General features: G+C 58.9%; 1 protein-coding gene across 6 annotated transcripts in view; it reads left to right on the plus strand.

Annotated features, from left to right (window-relative positions):
- Prdm16 (PR/SET domain 16) overlaps window positions 1–21120 on the plus strand; it is a 307066-nt gene that overhangs the window by 267231 nt on the left and 18715 nt on the right. For all 6 annotated transcript variants that reach the window (XM_071617269.1, XM_071617270.1, XM_071617271.1 and 3 more), the window contains 5 exons: window positions 5630–5732; window positions 10978–11188; window positions 12668–12815; window positions 13313–13466; window positions 15965–17366. In XM_071617269.1, coding sequence (XP_071473370.1) covers window positions 5630–5732; window positions 10978–11188; window positions 12668–12815; window positions 13313–13466; window positions 15965–17366 — 2018 coding nt within the window. The remainder of the gene's footprint in view (window positions 1–5629; window positions 5733–10977; window positions 11189–12667; window positions 12816–13312; window positions 13467–15964; window positions 17367–21120) is intronic.

The raw sequence follows: 21120 nt of genomic DNA on the forward strand, positions 1-21120 counted from the left end.
CCACGTTTCCATCCAGGTGATGGGATTCCTCTCCTGGTCCTCTGTGGCTGCCAGAGTTCCTGCCCGAGAGAGCTCCTGAGAAGGGACAGGCCCTTCCCTCACGCCCACCTCAGCCCTCCCGGGCCTGGCTCTCTCACCTGCAAGGAGACTTGTGGTGTCAACAAGCATAGAGAGGCTACTTCTTCTTTGACTTTATCTCACATGGTTTTTTTTTTAATTCAAAATCATAAATTTTTCATTCTGGTCAGTTCCAAAATTAGCCTCCAACAATTGGATGCGGTTTTCTCTTTAGAAATGGGGAGGGTGGAGTTGGAGTTGGGGGACTCTCAGCCAGCTCACAAGACTGTTTTGATTCAGAAAATCTGCCACCTGTTATGAAGCTCTCTTTGGAACAAACTGACCGTGAGAGCAACAAGGTTTAAATTCAACCGCGCCATCACAATGACCACTTGCCAGAATTCACTTCCCGCTCCTTCTTAACCAAATGCCGCATTTTATTAGAAGAAGCCACTTAAGAATCTTGCTAATTTAACTATGGACTAATAATTTATATTTTTACAAACTGTACCCAAGGAATAAGTACGTAGATTTTTTTTCTGTTTGAGCTGCGGGGAAGATGGCAGAATCTACAGCAACAAAATACTAATAATTTAGGCACAGATAAAATTGCATCCGCATTGCATGGGAAGAGAGGAACGTGGCAAATCCCAGGGACACAGATGAGCTTTATCCTCTTGGCCAGAGGAAGGAATCGTCTGCATGTCTCTGGAGCCTGCCCAGGATGCTGAGCCCAGAACTGCTGTCCTCTTTGCTCCTGCCCAGCTCTGAGAAAGCAGGCAACAACACAGACCAGAGGAAGGCCCCTGAGGTCACAGCATGCATCTGGGGAAGGAGAAATGAAGACCTCTGCTCTAGCCGCAGACAGCTGCAAACGCTGCTCCTGCTGGAGTTTTAAAGTTGGTTTTTCAAAACCAAACGCTCAACCCTCAGCTGGCCTTGACAGCCCTGACCCAGAAGGTAACAGCTCAGCTGGGGGCCAGCAAGCAGTTAAAGTAAAGAGTGAGGTTTCCAGAGTCACCAAGAGACAGTGCTGGGACCCACCAAGTCTCTTCAGAGGTCTTAGACTCACAGGAAAACCCCCAGGGATGGTCCAGTCTGTCTCTAGGAGGACAGGAGGGTTGTGGGTTGCTAGGTGAATTTTCTTTTCAGCAATGATTTTAGAGGAATCCAAATTCCACTTGCCAATGTGGGTTGTGGTGGTAGAGGCCTTGTCTGTGCCTCACAAAACCTTTGCTGGTGCAAGTCAGGGGGATTCCCAAGTTTGGGATGCTGAGAGATTGAGTTTTCTTTTTCTTTTGGATTTTTTTTTTTTTTTGTAGTTGTAGATGAACAGAATGCCTTTATTTTATTTGTTTATTTATATGTGGTGCTGAGGATCGAACTTCACAGTGCCTCACACATGGTAGGCAAGTGCTCTGCCACTGAGCTACAGCCACAGCCCGGGTTTTCGTTTTCTAAGAACAGGGAAGGACATTTCCATCCCCTTAAAGTGTCTTATACCTAGTCAAGGAAGAGGAAAAATACAGTTGTCCAGGACTTTAATTAATAGATTGGAAAAAATCAATGATTCCAGGGAGGAGACGGCCACCTGTCTTTGATCCGCTGACTTTGAACCTGACTTTGAATCTAGTCATTCAAACACCCACATAATCTGGATAGAGTTTTTCATTTATTTAAATGTTAAAATTCTTAGATTACGTGGGAATGAACACTGGGGCACTTAACTCTTCAATCCAAAGGTGGGGACTCTGCTTGTGAACTGATCTGATAACTAAAAAATATACGTCAGGAACTCTATGGAGAAAGCACCTCAAAGCCTAGCGCCACTGTGAAACGTGTCTTCCAGAACACTGCTGGGGACTTGACAGGGACTTGACTGACACTCCGGGTCACGCAAAGCTGGTCTCTTGGCAGAACCCGTGCTGCACCCTCCTTCCCTGAGTGATTGCTCTGCTTTTGCAGAAAAGGTGGTGGTTGTTTGTCCCAGACCTCTGCTTACTCTGAGGAGCCCCCTGCAGGTCTGGAGAGTGACAAAGGGACAAGGAACCGGCCAGGTGACACTAAGCATGGCTGTGATTCCAAGGACCTGTGCTCTGTGCTGTTCCCCAAGTTCAGAAAAGCCCTGTGGTTGCAGAGAGAAGCTGAGGGGAGGAAACGGGGCTGCCCTCCAGGCTGGTCTAGAACAGACAGCTCTCGGCACTAGCAACCTCAGCTGTTGGTGGAGGCCACCGGCCACCCCATGGTCACAGAGGATCCCAACCTTGCACAGACCCAGGACCCACACCCACCTAAACAGTGCAGTGGACATGTCCAGAAAAAGCCCGGGCGCTTGAGCGCTGTCACCTGAGCAAGATGTGGTCTGGTGCCTCCCCAGTGCCAGCGCCCTCCGGCCCTCTCCTAAAAGGCCGGTTGGGGGCTAAAGGATACCAGACTCTGGGGCTTCATTTTCCTTGAACGAACTTTCTTCCTTCCTGTGAAAACTCGGCCCCAGCCGCGATGCTAATTTGGCGCCACACAATAAACCGTCTGCAGGAATTTTTAAGGGGCTGCAATATAATTTACGACGGGCCCTGCACGGAAGGAGCCCGGGGCGGTAAGGTACCCGGCGGTCTGTAGCGCCCGCCCTGCAAGGGAGATGCCCAGCCCCCGTCCGCCACCGCTGCCGCGCGTCCCACCGAAGCCGGCCTTTGTCCCGGGAAGTGCCGGACCGCGGACCGCGGACAAGAAACCGTGGCGCTCGGCGCGCGCCTGGCCGATAACGCCTCTTGGGCCATTTGGAACAGGCCGGGAAACGCGGCGGCTGTTCCGTGTACCTCGGCGCCGTTGGCAAAGGCGGGGTCGGCCGAGTTTGGAAACAGTGGCGCTGATTCCTGTTCACCTCCATGCCCACCTCCAGGCGGAGGCAGGTCGGGGACACCCCCGGCCCCGCCCTGGGCCCTGCGATTAGCGCTAATAGCGATTAATTCCGTCCGCGGCTCAAAGTCCCAGCGGCCACGGCTGCCCGGCCTGCCGCCCTGTGTCCCCTACGCGCCCCCGCCAGGCGCCCCGCAGCCGCGGAGTGGGTCCCGGGCCCAGGGACCAAGGACAGGGCGCCCGCGGCCGAACGCGCTAGATCGAGGCTGCGGCGCGGTGACTGCGCCGGCAGGGAGGGTCCCCCGGGAGGCTCCCGTCCTCGCAGCCAGGAGTTGGGGTCCTAGGAGGCCCGGCGATCCCAGGAGCAGAGGTGTGGGGGTGTGGGGTCTCGGGGGTCCCTGCAGCCCTGGGAGGAGGCCGGAGGAGGAGGGCTGGGCAGTTTCCAGAGCCGGGGTGGGGATTCCAGGAGGCGCGGCTGCCCTGAGCCAGAGTTGGGAGTTGAGGCTCCCGGGATCCGGGCAGCCCAGAGAGAAGTGGGTGGGCTGGGGCAGGATTCCTAGGAGGCCGACAGGCCCTCCCGCGGGGTGAACGGTGTGGGGTCCCAGGATTGCTGGCGGCCTGGGGCGGGGGGTCTCCCAACCTCTGCGCCCATCTAAGTAGGCAGAGCTGCGGGAGGATGCACCCACCGTGTGGGTCGCCAGGTGGGAACGTGCTGGCTTGGGGGGGCGGCAGGGAGGGTAGGAGCTGCCTGGGCGCACCCTCTGCTCCCGCCCGCCTACGCACTGGGGGTCCTTGGGGGCGCAGCACATCCACCTGCCGGCAGCTCTGGCCGGGTGGGGGGAAGTGTGGCCGCCCCACTTGGTAACAACTCCTGACCATGCCTGCCCCTGTGGCTCCAAGGGTCCCCTGCTGGCCCCCTGGCGTGGCCACTTCCTGGCCTTCTGCACTCTGTGTCCGAATTTGAAACACTGTGGCTTAAATCTGACTTTTTTTTTTTTAAATTCAGCCAATGAGAGGTTTTTTTTTTTTTTTTTAGATGATACAAAACTGGGATTTTAATTGGTTTCATTAATGAAGTTAATTTGGTCCCCTTTAAAATCTACTCATTATTTTATCAATCTACCTGAAAATAACTGCCAAACAAAATAACTACTACCGACTGCTGGTAGAAGAACTTCACACACTGATAAGATATATGTGTGTGCACCTGTGTGTTTTCTACCTCATGTAGGGTGGCCGCTGGGAGTCCTGGGAATAGCAGCCAGTGAGTTCCGGGCTGTGGGGAGCCTCTCTGTGTGTCCTGAAATCTCACTGGTGTCCTGTGGAGTTGGATGGGTAACAGAGCCCTCAACTTGGGGGACAGCATGTGCAGCCTAGAGAGGCAAGTGGCCAGCTGGTGCTCAGTTCTGTCTCTGCAGTGCTGACCACCTCTAGCCACCGACCCCAACCAGGGCCAGCTGCTATGGAGCCTGACCCATACTAACTGGAGAGTGCAGGGAGAAGTGTCACCCACAGCAAGGACAGCCCCTCCCCTCAACCCCTGGAGAGCCTGAGTCTACCCAGCCCTGTCTTCCTGGTCAGTGTTCCACCCTCTGCCCATTCAGTTCTATCCTGGACCCCTCCTCCATGAGGATGGTGCTGAGGATCTCCCAGGGCAGTCCTGGGGCCAGGTGGCAGGTTCCCGGAAGCTCTTTGTTCCAGGTATCAGAATAGAGCCCCAAACACCCCTGTGCCACAGGCAGGCAGTTGATGGCCCCGACAGAAAAGTGCCCACACCTCTAGCCCTTCCAGCCCGAAGATGTCACTACGCCCAGGGAGGAGTGGCCCACATGGGGGTCCCGAGTCCTTGTGCCTTCAGATTGGGTCCTCCCCAAAGTCCCTGGGACCTGCAGTGACAAGATGGCCTGCCTCCCTTTCTAAATTGCTAGAGGTTTCTTCCTCTGACCCTTTGCCTTCACCACTGCCAAGAGAAGACCACTTTTCTCAGGAGACATGGCCCAGGTCAGAGCTGCTGGGCCAGACATTCCAGATGTGGTTCCCCTCGACCCCAGTGCTCGTTCAGGCTGTACAATCTGTCCTGCACCCCCACTGTGTTCTCAGGGCACCCCCATCTCCAGCCCACTGCCAAGTGCTGGGCATTAAGCTATGGCAGGTCCTCCATCCTCCCACACGCAGCCTCCGTGACTCTGGGGTGCATCACTCCTGTGGGAATTTCAGGCAGTGTCCTTACCCACAGCCTGTGCCTGCTCTCGGCCACCTTCAAAAACAACCAGATTCACGCTGCACTCTGAGCCCCTGGTGGCCAGCTGGTGCTCAGTTCTGTCTCTGCAGCACGGGGCCTCTCGCTTCTACCCACAAAGGACACAGAAGGGATCCAAAACCCTGCTCCCAGTGAGAATTGCTCCAGTCTGGGGGTTTCCAGGAGACCTCCTGACTGGGGACTTGACACTGACCCTCACCTCTTTAATTTTTCACCCTCTTCTATCAATATCCCAAAACAGGATGAAACAAATTAAAACGGACTCCATTCCTTTTGTGCACACGCTGCTCAACTCCTGAGGGAAACCTCTTAGCAGCAATTAGAAGCCAGGTCAAGTGGCCTGTGGGCCAGCCTCCCCACAGCGACCTCTGCAGCCTGTGGGGCTGAGTGTGCACGGAGCTCTGCGGATAGCGGCAGTGCCCATGCTTACCCTTCTCTCTGGTCTCTTCATTCTAGATTTATTATAAAGTCATTAAGGACATTGAGCCGGGTGAGGAGCTGTTGGTGCACGTGAAGGAAAGTGCCTACTCCCTTGGCGCGGTGCCACCCAGCCTGGATGGTAAGACCCCACTGGGCCGCCACCTGGGCCCCACCCCTCGCAGGAGGTACCAGGTGTCTCCTCACGTCACACCACGTGCTGGGGGGCTGGGCTTCTGGCAATGCAGTGTCCAGTGTTTGCAGACCCCAGGTCAGCTGATGTAGTGCTGCTGGACCCCTCAGCCTGGGGGCTTCCTCCCTCCTTCCCTGGGACCTCGGAGTCTCACCCCAAATGTGAGAAGGGCTAGGACAGTGTGGGCCATCGTAGCCTGCCGAGTTCTGACTATAGTGATTTGTAAAGCTCTATTAATATTATTTCCATTATAAGTTTTCCCACCCCCCAAAAAAATCATAGCCTATTTTGTGACTTGGAAGTCTGTCCCTGCTCACTTTGGGGCTTCCTGTCGTCTCAGATAAGAGGGAGATGGTTACATATGGGTCTTCAGAAGTGATGTTCACTCGCAGTTCGAAGTTCAGGAGAGTTGGGAGCCTTTACTGGGTGGGAGGACAACTCGAGGGTGGAGTGGGTCTTCTGCTCCTCCCTGCAGGCCTGGGCAACCTCTCTGCTCTCCTTCCCTCTCTGTCATCAGAGTACCTGTCCCTTAGGATGTGACCAGCCAGTGCCCCTTTCTGTCTGTCTGCACCCCTCGAGGAGAAGCCAGCTCCCACAGACTTGGTTCCAGAGCCCAGGCTGGCATTCCTTCCTTGTGCTGAGCAGCCGGGGCTCCTGGGCTAGTGGTTTGAGGGGGGCCCACACGGCCTGTGAGCACGGGTCGGTGGCCCTGAGTGGCTTTGCTAAACAGATGTTCAGCAGCTTCTTTTTGGATGAGACCACACCAGTGGACAGAAAGGCCTTCTCTCTGTCTAGCTGTTTCCAGAACTAGCGATCCCTGCTCACGCCAGAGAAAGGAGGGAGGTTGGGCTCCTCCTCCCTGCTTCCTCTCCCTCCCCTGCAAACATACCAAGGTTTAATGATTAATGCCATTAACCCCGAGTTCCTCCAAGGAGCCCCTCTGACTTCCCGGTGACGGAGCCGTGTGGCTGGCCAGGCAGCTGGAATTAGCAGGAAGGCTTTAGGACCAGACCCCCAAGACTGCCTTAGTTTACCCCTCAACCCATGCCTGGCCCAGCAATCAGAGTCCCCCCTCTATGGGGCAGCAGTCTCTGTCCCTGACTCGGCAGAAAGGAAATCGCCACAGAGGACAGTTTTGCCAGCCGGGTGCTGTCTGTGCTCTCCTCTAAAGTTTGGTTTTAATTAGGCCGTTGAGAAAAGAAAAATAAATCTGCAAGATTTGAGTAGCAAGAGGGAGGTCTCATTTTCCCTAAAATAATTGTTGAAAAGACCTGTGAATCTTAGATGTTGCATGAGAGCTCCGGGAGATAAATCTACTTAACTTAAGGAGAGCACTCGACTCCGGAATTTCATTTGTACAATGAAATCTCTTTCTTCCAAAGGTTTTTTAAAAACCTTGATTCCTGTTCCCCACCTGCCTCCAACCCCCGATATTAAATAACTTGAGTCTACATTTTCCTAATAATCTATCAAACGTCTGTGGGCTAATTGCTTTCCACACACAATAGTCCAACATCAAATATTTGACTTTTCCACCCTCTGCTGTCAAGGTCGCTTCTTTGCCGCCCCAAAAGCCACTCCCCACCCCCACTTAAACTCTGAATCCAGCAGAAAGAAAATGCAAAAACGTTCCTCACTAAGATAATTATCATAAAAACTCTTTTATGCCAGCCTGGCTAAATGCAGAGACCCCTTATCACTGCAGGAATTTGGAGTCAGCTCTCGAGCTCTTTCGAGGCTGGAGTCGTAGATTAGCGTGTGGATGCCGTGTAATTGTGAACCCCTCCGTTCTCGAAGCCATTAGGCACTGATTTATTTTTCTGTTATGTTCCTGCTCTGCCGTGAAAGTTGCTGATGGAACTTGAGCTAGACAAGGAGGTGCAGGTTTGATGGGCAAGACACAGGCTGGGCCCGAGTGGCTTGGTTTGGGTAGAAGTTAGACTGTCTACCTCAGCCCAAGACCCTCCACCGCAGTTAGTTGAAGAGAGCTCGGTTTCCAATCATTCTCTTTTGTGCTTTGGGGAGAGCAGGGCTTGGCTGGGGACCACATCAGGTGAGAGGTTGAAAGGGAGCTTGGTTTGCTGACCACGTTCAGATTCCCAGGTCCAGCGACCTTTCATTTTCTTTAGACGCTTGTCAAAAAGAATTCTTTCCCATGAGAACTTTCTTGGTCTTGGGAGAAAATAAAGTCCTTTGTATTCAAATGCGCTTTTCCATCTAGAGAGGCTCATAATAATGCACTGCCCCCTCTCCAGGGAAGGTCCAGAGGACACTGTGTGTGCGTACAGTGTGAGACAGACACACAACACCATGGGTTGCCACAGGACGCGCGTCAGGGTGTCGCACACACTTTTAGCACTTCTTTAAAATGGGGTTTCTGTTGCTGCTGAAGGCAAACCCGTGTGCACTCGGATCCCGCCTCCCCTGCCTGCGGGAAGCCGAAGGGCCCGTCCACACCACACACATGGGCTGGTGAGGCTCTGCTGTGTCTTCCAGGGAGGACACGGGAGTTTGCAGAAGAATGGGGCCAAGGACGATGGAACACCGTGTGTCACCGTGGCCCACTGCACTGCCTCCAGTGTGCCCTCGGACACCACCAGAATCAGAATCTGGACTTTCATTTTAAACCGGTCAAGTCCTCTGCTGATTCTGTTGCACGGTGTCTTGTTTGCTTCTGTAGGACTGGGGATTGAACCCAGAACCGTACACATGCTCACGTGCTCTGCCCCTGAGCTACACCCCTAGCCCCCCAGATTTTTATTTTAAATCCAAATTCCAAATCAAAAATGGAAAAATGAGTTGGTCAGCAGGATGGGTGAGTGGAGGTGGCACCACTTCTTGTCTTTGTTTTCAAACCTCAGTTTCTGCAGTTGTGCTTCTTTTTGGCTGGGGGACGAGAGAAGCACCATAAAAATGGTAACTTAGTCCTGATGCTGGTGGTATCCCTCATCTATTCTGTGACAAAGTGGGACACACAAACAGCACCCATGGCGCTCGGGTTAGTGCAAGGCTCGAATACATGAATCCCATGAGGCTCTTAGGACAGCGCCTGCCCCACAGGTGCCCAGGGAACCTCCCGTGTGAACGTCACTGTTCACATCATGTTCACAGCAAACACCTCTTGAAAAGATACTGCACACTGGGTTATATTAAAGCCATCGTGTAGACCTGGAGGGTGACTGTTTCTGTAATGTGAGTCACCTTTGCCCTCCTCCTCCCCCTCCTCACTCTGAGGTTCCCATTGGGGGTCACACCCTGGCACCCAAGGATGAGTCCAGGGCCTAGGAGGGGTTTTCTGGCTCTGCATCTGTCCAGGAATGATCCCAGGTGGCCTCCCCTACAGATGCTGGGGTAGAGACTTGGGTGCCCAGTGTCCAGCATGAGGCTGCAGAGCAGTCCTGTGGCCCAGTGTGGCCCAGCAGGGCTGTGTGGGTGAGGGTCTGCATGGGGTGAGGCTTTCTTTCTCTGTGGTCTCGTCCTCCCAAGCAAGTTCCGTGTTGTCCACAGTCTCAGATGAGTCAGCAGGGCCAGGACACCTAACTCCTGGTGAAACTGGGTTATCTGGACTAGAAGTGGCATCTGCCACGTGGCCCCAAACCCACGCAGGCCCAAGGCCCTCTTTTGGCCTGGCAGCCCTTCCTTGCCACCCAGATATTAGCCCCTTTCCAAAGAGTTGGCCAGGAGTCACAGCTGGTGGGCAGCACTGGTGTCCTGTAGGTGTCGCCCTGTGGGCTCAGCAGCAGCATCTTAGGGACTCAAGGTGGCACTGGGTTCCCACCATTAGGGGTGGCAGTGCAGCCCAGGCCTCTACCCTTGGGCTCAGGGAAGCCTCCAGTATCAGGAGGTGCCCCTGCCCATGGCTATCACAATGCCCAGGCTGCAGAGCATCTCGCCTCCTCCAGGACTTGGAGATGGCCCCTGGTCATAGCTGTCTCTCCTTTGTCCCCATCTCTCCTGCCTCGGTACCCTGCAGCTCCAGCCTTCTCAGTCAGCCCAGTTCACGGAGGCTCTGCCCAGGCTGGGCACGTGCACACCCACACGTTCACATGAGCACACGCAACCCCTGACACACATCCACACATCTGAACATGTGCACACGTGTTCATGCATTCACAATACACGTGGATGCACTGCACACGTGCACATGCGATGCGCACACTCAAAGCATACATGTGCACATAAGTATGTGCCTACGTAACACATGACACAGTTATGTGCTCACAAGTGACAACACAACATGCATGCATGACCCACCAAAACACATGCACACATGCAAAGTGTGCACACGTGGACACACAAAGATGGATACAAACATGTACATACCCCAAATGCAGGCACATTTGCACAGTACATGCATACTACACATGTGCAAGCTTGGAAATATGCCAGCACACAAATATTTGCATACACTGTTGCCTAGAAACCCATGAACACATGTTCACGTACACACATGTGCATGTAAACACAAATGCATGTTCATGAGTGTGGGTGCAAATACACAGACATGCACACATGTTCACACAAAGATGCACAAACATGGTACAGTTGTGCTGGGCTGGTCAGACTCCTGCAAATACATCACATGCAACTGCACATACCATGCACAAGCATGTGTCTGCACACCCATACGTGCCCACAAGCACACGAATGTGCTGTGCTACTGTGAGAGGTCAGAGCAGGTGTTCTCTCTCCAGCCAGGTGGCAAGCAGGGTTCCTGGGTGGGGACACAGGCTCTGGGTGGAAGCTGTCCTCCAGCAGTGCAGGCAGGGGAGGCAGGAGGGGGCCCAGACTCACCCCCGCGGGGTGACAGCTCCAGCCTGATTGTTTGGCTTGGCACCGTGGTCAGGATGCTGCTCATAAACTTAATAATAGCTGCCCCCCTTTTAATTTGTTTGACCTTGATGACAATAATTTATTATACGCATTGGCGCTCTGTCGTCTCTTCCCCTGATTCATAAACAAAGCCTTGGCCTGGCTTCCTTCTGGCTCCCAGGCAGAGCCCCCTCTCGCCCACAGTGGCTGCCTGAGGCACGGCCAGGGCCCTCGTGCGGCTCAGTGTTTCCCAGGAGGCAGAGCCGGGGTCTTCCGTCCCTGTGGTTCCCAGGCCCCGGGGACCCTGGCTCCAGGATGGGGGCAGAGGAGAGCCAGACAGGGGGGCTCTGGCTCTGCTGCCACCTCCTGTCCTGTCTTGCAGAGGAGCCCACGTTCCGCTGTGACGAGTGTGACGAGCTCTTCCCGTGCAAGGTGGACCTGCGGCGCCACAAGAAATACGCCTGCGGCTCTGCGGGGACTGCCGTCTACCAGGGCCTGGGGGAGGGGCTCAAGCCCGAGGGCCTCGGTGGCGGGGGCAGCGACCCCTCCCACGAGTGCAAGGACTGCGAGCGGATGTTCCCCACCAAGTACAGGTGCCACCCCCCGCCAGGCGGTCACCAGGGGCAGGCGGGCACCAGGGCCAGGCGGGCACCAGGGCCAGGCGGGCACCAGGGCCAGGCGGGCACCAGGCCCCCGTACAACGCGGGGACAGAGCAGGCGCACCAGCGGCCCGTGCCGGAGCCTTGGTGTCGCCCCATTCCCACCAGAAAGTCTGAGCCCCAGAAAGACCTGCTCATCCCTGACAGGGAGGCCACTGCCCCTGCCGGCTGCAGGCCTGAGTTGTGGAGACCGCCTGGCAAGGGTCAGGACTGTGGGCAGGCCCTGGGCATGCTGCGCTCTAGCCCCAGTTGATGCCAGGGGCCACAGTGCCCACTGCCAAGGACTACATGGGCAGCCTCCCCTGGAGCCCTCCTCAGGCCCAGGAAGGCATCATCCAGAACCCCTTCTACCCCAGACCCCAGGCTCTGCTCCCCTCAGGTGGCAGCCACCTGCCCGAGAAGGACATCAGAGCACCAGGTCCACTGGCCCTCCTCCACCCTGAGGCTGGGCAGGAGTCAAGACCCTACGATGGGGCCTTGGAGACCCACATGAAATCCCAAGGACAGATAGCACCGGGCTCTGTGGGGAAGCAGGACACCCAGTCCCAGAGGTCCAGGAACCAGCCGCTGTGGCTCGGGCCTCTCCCGCCTGGGAGGGCTCCCGCAGGCCCGCCCTGCACAGTGAGCAACCATCGGGCCACTAACGGCCTGTGATGGGATTTAGAGCCCGTCCAGACCCAGCCCCCTGGGATGCAGACCCTCCACCCAGACGACTGAGAAATGAGCGTGTGGGCGAATCCCGGCAGAAGCCGCCACAGAGCGCGCTAAAGAGGGTCCCTGTTTTCTTTACATAAACACATAAATCACAATTAACAACAGGCAAAAGATACAATCTCCGGGTGCCGGAGGAGCAGGCGTTCCTGATCTAAATGGATGGCTGGGCCCCGTAATTAGCGGGCCGTGATGTATTACTGCTTTGCTCATGAAGATTAACGGATATCCCGGGGACAGGAGGGGAGGAGGGGGTCCCCCGAGAGGAGGGGTCAGAGGCTGTTGGCTCAGCTGGGAGGGGCAGGACCCTGCAAGCAGCTGCTGTCCCCGCCCAAGAGCGGCACCCTTGCAGACCCTCTGCCACTCCTGCTGCCTCCTGGGTGGCAGGCCACTGCAAGGGGCAGCCCGGTTCCTGCCCAGCCTCACGTCATGGAAGCGTCCAACCTCCGTGACTCCTTTTTCCCTCGGCCCAAGTTTAGTCCAAAGTTGGGATTTCCCAGAAGGGTGGCCAGGACGTGGGACCTGGGGTCCCGCCCTGCCCCTGGCTGACTGGGGGTGGCCTTGGATGAAGGACTGAGCTCTGGGTAGGTACCGGCTTCCTCCTGACACAAGGGAGAGCTGTGTCTGCCCATGGGCAACCCCCAGAGGATGCAGCGGGAGGGGCAGGCAGAGGGCACCAGTGACTCTGACCCCTGTCCACAGCTTGGAGCAGCACATGATCGTCCACACAGAGGAGCGGGAATACAAGTGTGACCAGTGTCCCAAGGCCTTCAACTGGAAGTCCAACCTCATCCGCCACCAGATGTCCCATGACAGTGGCAAGCGCTTTGAATGTGAAAACTGCGTGAAGGTACCGTGCCAGTCCCGCCAGCCTGGCCCCGATCCCAGCTCCCTCCGCCGTCCTGTGAAAATGCCCAGGGTAGCAAGAGTAGCTTAGGTTAGAGGCCCCAGGGCCACTGTGGTCCTTCCTCATTCCTGGGGAGGACAGGAAGTCAGAGACCCTATCGCACAACTCAGGAGGAACAGGGCCCAACCAGAACCCACGTCCTCTCCAGGGAGGCCCTTATGCCCCTGCCAACCCAAAGGAAGAGGCTGGCGAGGGTGGCCTCCCTGGTGCCAGCCCTCAGGGTCAATGTACTTCAGCGGAGACACTCTCTGCGGGGATCACGTGTGGCCTGATGGCCCCCATGTCCCCAGGAGTGACTGTTGAACCCAAGCCCAAAGGCTCTGCGGCTCCCCGGTGGCCCCCAGCAGCTGCCCCGGCCAGCTCGGGCAGGGAGGGCAGCGCCAGAGGGAGGCAGGGCCCTGCCTTTCTGGCTGGACCCTCCAGCAGAGCGTCTCTCCCAGGTGTTCACGGACCCCAGCAACCTGCAGCGGCACATCCGCTCGCAGCACGTGGGCGCCCGGGCCCACGCCTGCCCCGACTGCGGCAAGACCTTCGCCACGTCCTCTGGCCTCAAGCAGCACAAGCACATCCACAGCACCGTCAAGCCCTTCATATGTGAGTGCCCGCCCGCCGCCCGCGCCCGCCTGCGCCCGCCTGTCGGCCCACGCTGCGGGGCAGAAATCCCTCCCAGCCAGTCCCGAGGCTTCTGCCCAGCGGCTGGGTCCTGGCAGCCCTCAGGGGCCACTAGAACTGCCCGCTCGCTCCACCCTGCTCCCCGCCCCCCTCCTGCGTGGCCCCCCTTTGTGCTTCCTCCAGTGGCTGCAGGTAGGTGGGGGGGGGGCAGCAAGGACCTCGGTTCCTCCCCGCCCCTCTGCTCCCAGCACTGGCTGAGCTACAGAGTGCAGCCGGGTGGGGCCAGCCCATGGAGCAGTGTCCTCCAGAGCCACTGGGCAGGCCTGGCTCCCAGGTGCCCGGTCCTGTTGTCCTCATGTTCACATGCTAGTGGGAGGAGACGAGCTGACAGACAGCAGCTGGGGACAGCAGTGCAGGGCTAGAGCGTCAGGGAGGCCGAGCTGGTGCTGGGTGGGCACTGACCCTGCACCTTTGTTGGGAGGTGCCCAATACAGCGGTGAGGAGCACTGGCCTGGGTGCCTGCTGAGAGGCTCAGGGCTGGGGGACAGGGGGCAGATGTCACCAGGGACCAGTCCTACAGGCTGTGGGCCTGCACAGGGCCTTTGAGTTCAGCCACAGAGAGGCCATGTCCCCGTGTGCCATCGTCATTGTCACAGCAGGCCTAGTCCTCACGCCTCGTGCAGTCACACACTCGCACACTTTGTGCGTTCCCAAGCACATGCCTGCCCCTGCAGTCACCAACACACAAGTGCGTAGTGCAGGATCATCTCACACACACACACACACGTGTGTCCAAATACACGCCTGCCCCATGCAGTCACCGACACACAACATGCGTGGTGCAGGATCATCTCCCACACACGTGCCTTGTACAGTCACCTCACACACACAAGCACGTATGCCTCGTGCATCTCGCACACGCCTGCCTCGCACGGTCGTCTCACAAGCACACGTCAGGCTGTCACCCCTCGCAGACCTCTGGCTGAGCTGTGTCACCTGTCTGCGCACTGTCCCCCATGTTATCATGACACCCAGATCAGGCCTAGTGACGGAGGAGGAGAGCGAGGCCCTGTGGGCGGGTGTGCGTGTTGGCGTGAGGTGACGGCTTCCAGGACTGGTGCAGCCTCACAGCAGAGCCCACTGGGGGCGCACCGTGGTCCTCGGGACGTGCAAACCGGCTTTATGAAGCCCGCTGGGTCCCGTGAAGAGCGTGAGTTCCAGGCTGCCCCTGCTGGGCGGGCTGAGCCCACGGTTCCCCCGCATGGCACAGGCTCCCCGCAGGGTGGGCCTACCCCAGGGTGATGACCCATGTCCTCATCGGTGTCCAGGCCCCCTCTGTGCCTTGGCTTCTGGCAAAAGCCATCCAGCTCTCAAGATTGAGTCTGTACCCAGGTTGATGTGGGGCACGGCCCCCAGACGGGGCGAAGGCCAGAGCCGGGCAGCACGCTCGGAGCCCCTCAGAGGGCTTCAGGTTTGGATGGGAAACCGCAAGGAAGTGGGGAAGTCCACGTGGGTCACTTGGAGGACAGTGAGGGCACGGGCACTGAGTACACACGGGCGCCGTGTCACCCACTGGGTGAAACCTGTGTGCACGCCCAGAGCCCACCCGACACCTGGAAGCCCCCAGCCCCCGCCAGCTCAGAAACCGAGGTGATGTCTGTGCCACTGGGGAGCTGGAGTGTGCCGTGTGGGTGCCTGAGGGAGAGGGGGGAAGGGGGAGGCGAGAAGGCGCGTGGAAGTGGGCGGCTCCTCGCGAGCACGTTCCAGAAGAGCACCGTCCTGGAGAGGGCGGGCGTGTGCAGTGAGGGTTTGTGAGCCGGTGACCACGAGGGCGAGTGGGGGGACGTGTGAGTGGGCCTGCATCCACACCCTGCCCGACGAGGGAGAGGAGCCATTGTCTCCGTGATTAGGAAGCAGGCTGTCCCGTGGACACCCGTGCTTGCGTGTGCTCCTCACTTTCTTGTTAGAAAAGCAAGAGGGAGACGAGCGGGTGCTGCGCTGACCCAGCTCACAGGACCCCTGAGCCAGGGGCACTTGAGCCTCAGGAGGTGGGAGAGAGCTGAGCGGTCAGGGTTTGCTCTCACCCGTGGGGACAGCCGTGTCTGGAGCCGTGAGGAAGTGGGTGGCTGTGGAGCCCAGGGACCTGCAGCAGCCAGCTGAGGGGGTCTAGCCCTGCTGCGGGCCCTCGGCCAGGCCTGGGCTGGCTCTCCCTCCCCCCGGAGACAGCCCCAGGGTGGGACGCCTGTGCACAGACAGGCACACGCGTTTGTACGTGCACATCTTCCCTATAGTACACACAGACAGGGGAGCACAGGCTCTGCACACGCATGAGACATGGCGTGTTATAGATTCATAGCACACACACGAAGAGGCGCACACACACACACACACAGGCCCACTCGCCCGCACAGCTGCTCCCCTCGAGGTGCGGGTCCCCTTAATTTCATACGGCCTGTGTCTGCTCTCTGCTGATGTTCCAGGTGAGGTCTGCCACAAGTCCTACACGCAGTTCTCCAACCTGTGCCGGCACAAGCGCATGCACGCGGACTGCCGCACGCAGATCAAGTGCAAGGACTGTGGGCAGATGTTCAGCACTACCTCCTCCCTGAACAAGCACCGGCGCTTCTGCGAGGGCAAGAGCCATTACACGCCGGGCGGCCTCTTCGCCCCAGGCCTGCCCTTGACCCCCAGCCCCCTGATGGACAAGGCAAAGCCCTCCCCCAACCTCAACCACACTGGCCTGGGCTTCAACGAGTACTTCCCCTCCAGGCCCCACCCTGGGAGCCTGCCCTTCTCCACGGGCCCCCCGGCCTTCCCTGCACTCACGCCGGGCTTCCCGGGCATCTTCCCTCCGTCCTTGTACCCCCGGCCGCCTCTGCTACCTCCCACACCGTTGCTCAAGAGCCCCCTGAACCACACACAGGACGCCAAGCTCCCCAGCCCCTTGGGGAACCCAGCACTGCCCCTCATCTCCGCGGTCAGCAACAGCGGCCAGGGCGCCATGGCGGCCACGGGGCCGGAGGAGAAGTTGGAGAGCCGCCTGGAGGACACGTACGTGGAGAAGCTCAAGACCAGGAGCCCCGACATGTCCGATGGCAGCGACTTTGAGGACATCAACACCACCACGGGGACTGACCTGGACACCACGACGGGGACTGGCTCGGACCTCGACAGCGACGTGGACAGCGACCGAGACAAGGGCAAGGACAAGGGCAAGCCCGAGTTTGGCGGCGGCTCGGTGCCCCCGGGGTCCACCCACAGTGGGGCCGAGGTGCCCGTCTTCTACTCACAGCACTCCTTCTTCCCGCCGCCCGAGGAGCAGCTGCTGACCGCCTCGGGCGCGGCCGGCGACTCCATCAAAGCCATCGCGTCCATCGCGGAGAAGTACTTTGGCCCGGGCTTCATGGGCATGCAGGAGAAGAAGCTGGGCGCGCTGCCCTACCACTCGGTGTTCCCCTTCCAGTTCCTGCCCAACTTCCCCCACTCCCTATACCCCTTCACGGACCGCGCCCTCGCCCACAACCTGCTGGTCAAGGCCGAGCCAAAGTCGCCCCGGGACACACTCAAGGTGGGCGGCCCCAGTGCCGAGTGCCCCTTCGACCTCACCACCAAACCAAAAGAGGCGAAGCCCATCCTGCCCGCGCCCAAGGTGCCCCCGGCACCCGCGTCCAGCGAGGAGCAGCCACTGGACCTGAGCATCGGCAGCCGGGCCCGCGCCAGCCAGAACGGAGGGGGCCGGGAGCCCCGGAAGAACCACATCTACGGGGAGCGGAAGCCAGGGGCCGGCGAGGGGCTGCCCAAGGTGTGCCCAGCGCAACTGCCCCAGCAGCCCTCCCTGCACTACGCCAAGCCCTCTCCCTTCTTCATGGACCCCATTTACAGGTATTAACATGCCCCGTCCTCACCTCCTCTTGCCCCGGAGCCCACGCCGCAGGAGCTGGCCACGTCCGCCCAAGGTTCTCTGCCTCTGTGGGCTTCAGGGAGGGGCCTCAGCTCCTGGGGCTCCGTACCCCTCTGGAGGGGCATCTGGCTTGGCCACTCCCAGGCTCAGTGGGCCAGGGTGGGGCCTCCTGGACACGTGTGGCTCCCTTGCACTGCCCGCAAGTCAGATGTCCTCTGCCCCACCTTGAGCCCCTCCTGAGTACTGCCATCATCAGTGTCCACACCTCCCTGTGTCCAGCTGTCTTTCCTGGACCAAATCTCTGTTCCGGAAAAGGTCAGAGGGGCCTACACTGGCTCTGAGCTCTCTGTCCACCTCCCTGAGGCTCCACATCCCCAAGGCTGCCCCTGTGGTCCCACCCCACTCTTGAAGCCACTCTAAGGGGCATTTTGGTGGCCCGGGAGAAACCACAGAGGGAACTGTTGGTCCCCAGAGGGGACGGGGGAGAGGATAGGGAAGTTCAAGAGGGTCTGCAGGACGTCAGCGTCCCATCTCTCTGATGTCCTCCCAGCAAGAGGCCGGCTGAGTCCCATTCCCCAGCCAGTGGGCAGGCTTTGCCCCTCCCTAGGAGGGGTCCACAGGGAAAGCGGGACCAGGTTCCCTGGCAGGGGTCCTACCCTGCCAGCTTGCACCACCATCCTCGCCATGAAGGGAGACCCCAGGGGCTGCCCCCAGCAGAGGCCGAGCACCAGGGCCAGCCCAGGCCTTGGAAGCCTGTGTGCTCAAGCTGCAGGGAGCGGACGGCGGCCTCTTCTGAAGGCCGTGTCTGCTGGCCCCGCAGTTCAGCCCCAGGGGGGGACAGAGGACGGCTTATACTTGGGTGAGGAGGTCTCACCTGCTGTGCTTTGGGATCTAGGAAGACAAAGATGAGAACAAGTGATGTCAGAGTGCGGAGGCCAGAGAGCTGCTTTCAGGGCTGGGCTGGCCTGGCCGCTCTGCCAGGGACACGGTGCCCACAGCACCGCTGGGGCCGAGGCCGCTCCCACCCAGACCAAGCCGCGTCTGCGGCCAGCTCCTACTGTGTGCAGGGTGCCAGCACCCTCGTGGCAGGATCGTGGAATGCGCCCCTTGTGTTGCTTGGAAGAGGCCCGTCCACAGGCTGCATGGGACGGGCCAGAGGCTCAGCAGGGAGGGTCGAGTCAGCAGCCCTGCTTCCAGGGCACAGGTGGCCAGCACCAGGCCAGGGCAGCGCTTGCCAGTTGATTAGGGGCTCGTAAGACTGGGGAGGCCCATCCTCTACCCAGTGCCTCACTTTCTCTAGGGTGTCCTGGCTGTCAGGGAGTCCAGGGTGGCACCTGCCGTGACAGTTACATTGGCCACATAGGCAAGTGTGTACAAAGGACCTCAATCTTGGAAAAATAATAATAATTAAGTAGGATCCCAGGACCTTCACAGGCCACCTTGGTGTGCATAGGACCCAGATGGGTGACGAGCCTTCTGGGGGGACCCCAGGGCTGGAGCAGAGGGACAGGGTGGTCTGCCTGAGCCTCCCTGGCCTCTCTCTCATCCTCTGCCCTTCCCCTCCAGACACCCCTCCCTCCACACCACTGGTTTAGGGCTTAGGGCCTGGGCTTCCCTGGAAGCTGCAGGGGCCATGGGCAGCCTGGGAGGTGGAACTGTGAGGACCACAGGGCCCGAAGGCCCCCTTCACACACGCCCTCATACATACACACCCATGTACATATGCACACCTGTGCACACCTGCGTTCGTAAACATACACAGACACCTACACCCATGCACATGCCCACACATACACAGTCGTATGTACATATGCACACATGTACACATCCATGTACACTCACACACATACACACACTCACCCTAGTCATACATCCGTACATTCACACCCATGTGCATGCACACACATACGTACACGTTCACATACACAAATCATGCTCACCTAGACATTCATTCGCACCTCACAGATACACACCGACATGCACACTCACACACACACTATCACACACACACCATCACACATAGACGCACATGCTCACATGAACTCACACAACCACATACCTCCATGCCCACACTCTCGTGTGCTCCCACATGCCACACGCTCACACACTAGCACAATCACACATACACGCCCCTACATGGGCTCCTGGTGGAGGTGCTCTGGGGCTGGACATGTCTGAACTCTTATCCTTGGCCATCAGGGTCCAGGCTGCTCACGGGGCTGCCTGGGCATCCCTAAGGACGGAAGGCAGGGAAGAGGTTGTCCACTTAGGGAACACCAGCCAGGGACTGAGGTGGGTCCCCTCCTACCCACCCCAGGTACAACCTGGGTAGACGTGGTGTGTGAAGGCACAGGGCCCAGCTGCCAAGAGCACGCCAGGCTCGGGGAGAGGTCCCTCAGCATCCCGGCCCCTTCTGCTCCCGGGTACTCAGCACGACATCAGCAAGACTCCCAAGCTTCCCCTGGCCATCCCCTATGGGGGATCCCCGGTCCTCCATCCCTGGGCAGAGGAGTGTAAGCATCCTCCCTGGCTGCTGCCCCTCCAGCCCTCTGCCTCCCTGAATCCGCACAGTGGCTGCATCCATCCTGCTGGGCTTTGTGCCCACGGGACACCCACAGCACCTTGGCTGTGTGCATGTCCACTGCAGCGGTCATCTGGGAGCCGGGTGTCAGGGAAAGGCAGAGGAGGACAGCAGCATCTGAGTTTGCTGGGCAGGGTGTCAGCCCCTCTGGGGGCACTGACCTTGGGCTGAAGGTCAGAGAGAAGCGCCCACTCGTCCTGACAGCTTGTCCCTCCCAGCAAGCCCTTCCCCTCCCAGGTCCCATCCTCTGCAGGTGCCACCGGCCCAGAGCACGGGTGTCCCAGGAGGCCCTGCACAGCCTGCCTCTCCTGCGGGGCCACAGCCTTGCCGTCTGCCCCGCCCTCTGGCAAAGCTTTTCCCCAGCCATCTCGAGGGTCTCCAAGGCCCTCCCCTGGTGGTCTCCCTGGGTCCCTGGTGGGAACGCCTGTGCCTGGGATCTGGCCAGGGCTGGCTGTGCTGCCTTCCCCTCTCTCTGCTGTCACTGGCCTGGCCTGTTCTGGTCCACTGGGGCACAGAGCAGCATAGACTGCCCTTGGTGGAGTTGGAGTGTGGACCAGGGCCCCGGGGGGCGGGGGGTCCCCACAGATAAATCATACATGGCCTATCCCCGGGGTCTTCAGAGGGCACGTGGTCAGGCTGGGTTTGGCCAATGCCGTGGCACTGGGAGGCTCACAGCAGCCCTCAATGGGGATGGGGCAGGGAGATGGGGCAGCCTGCTGCCGGGAGGCGTCGGCTAAGGGAGGCAGCAGTGGAGGCCCCCATGACCAACGGGTCACCTGGGAGAGGCCTATCTAACAGAGCGTCACCAGCCTTTGGAGAAGGTTCTAGAATTGCAGTCTCCAGCAGCCATCCAGAGTCTCAGACAGAGCCCTGCCTGGGCAAAAGCCCACAGTCACCACGTTCATCAGCAAAAATGGGCAGGCACCCCATGCCAACGTCCAGGCAGGAGAGGAAGCTGGGCCCTGGGCCTTCAGGAGTGAGCCACACTGTGCTGTGGGTGGGCTCTGTGCCTGGACAAAGCAGCCTCCCACCCAGGTTGGTCCATCCAGTGGGCAGGGCTTATGGCCATGGCCAGTGGATGGGAGCTGGTGGCCCTGGCCAGTGGGCAAGGGGGCTGGTGCCCAGGGCCTTCAGAGAAGTTTCTGGCCCCTGCA

Source organism: Marmota flaviventris, chromosome 10, assembly GCF_047511675.1.
Source record: "Marmota flaviventris isolate mMarFla1 chromosome 10, mMarFla1.hap1, whole genome shotgun sequence".
Classification (NCBI taxonomy): Eukaryota; Metazoa; Chordata; class Mammalia; order Rodentia; family Sciuridae; genus Marmota; species Marmota flaviventris.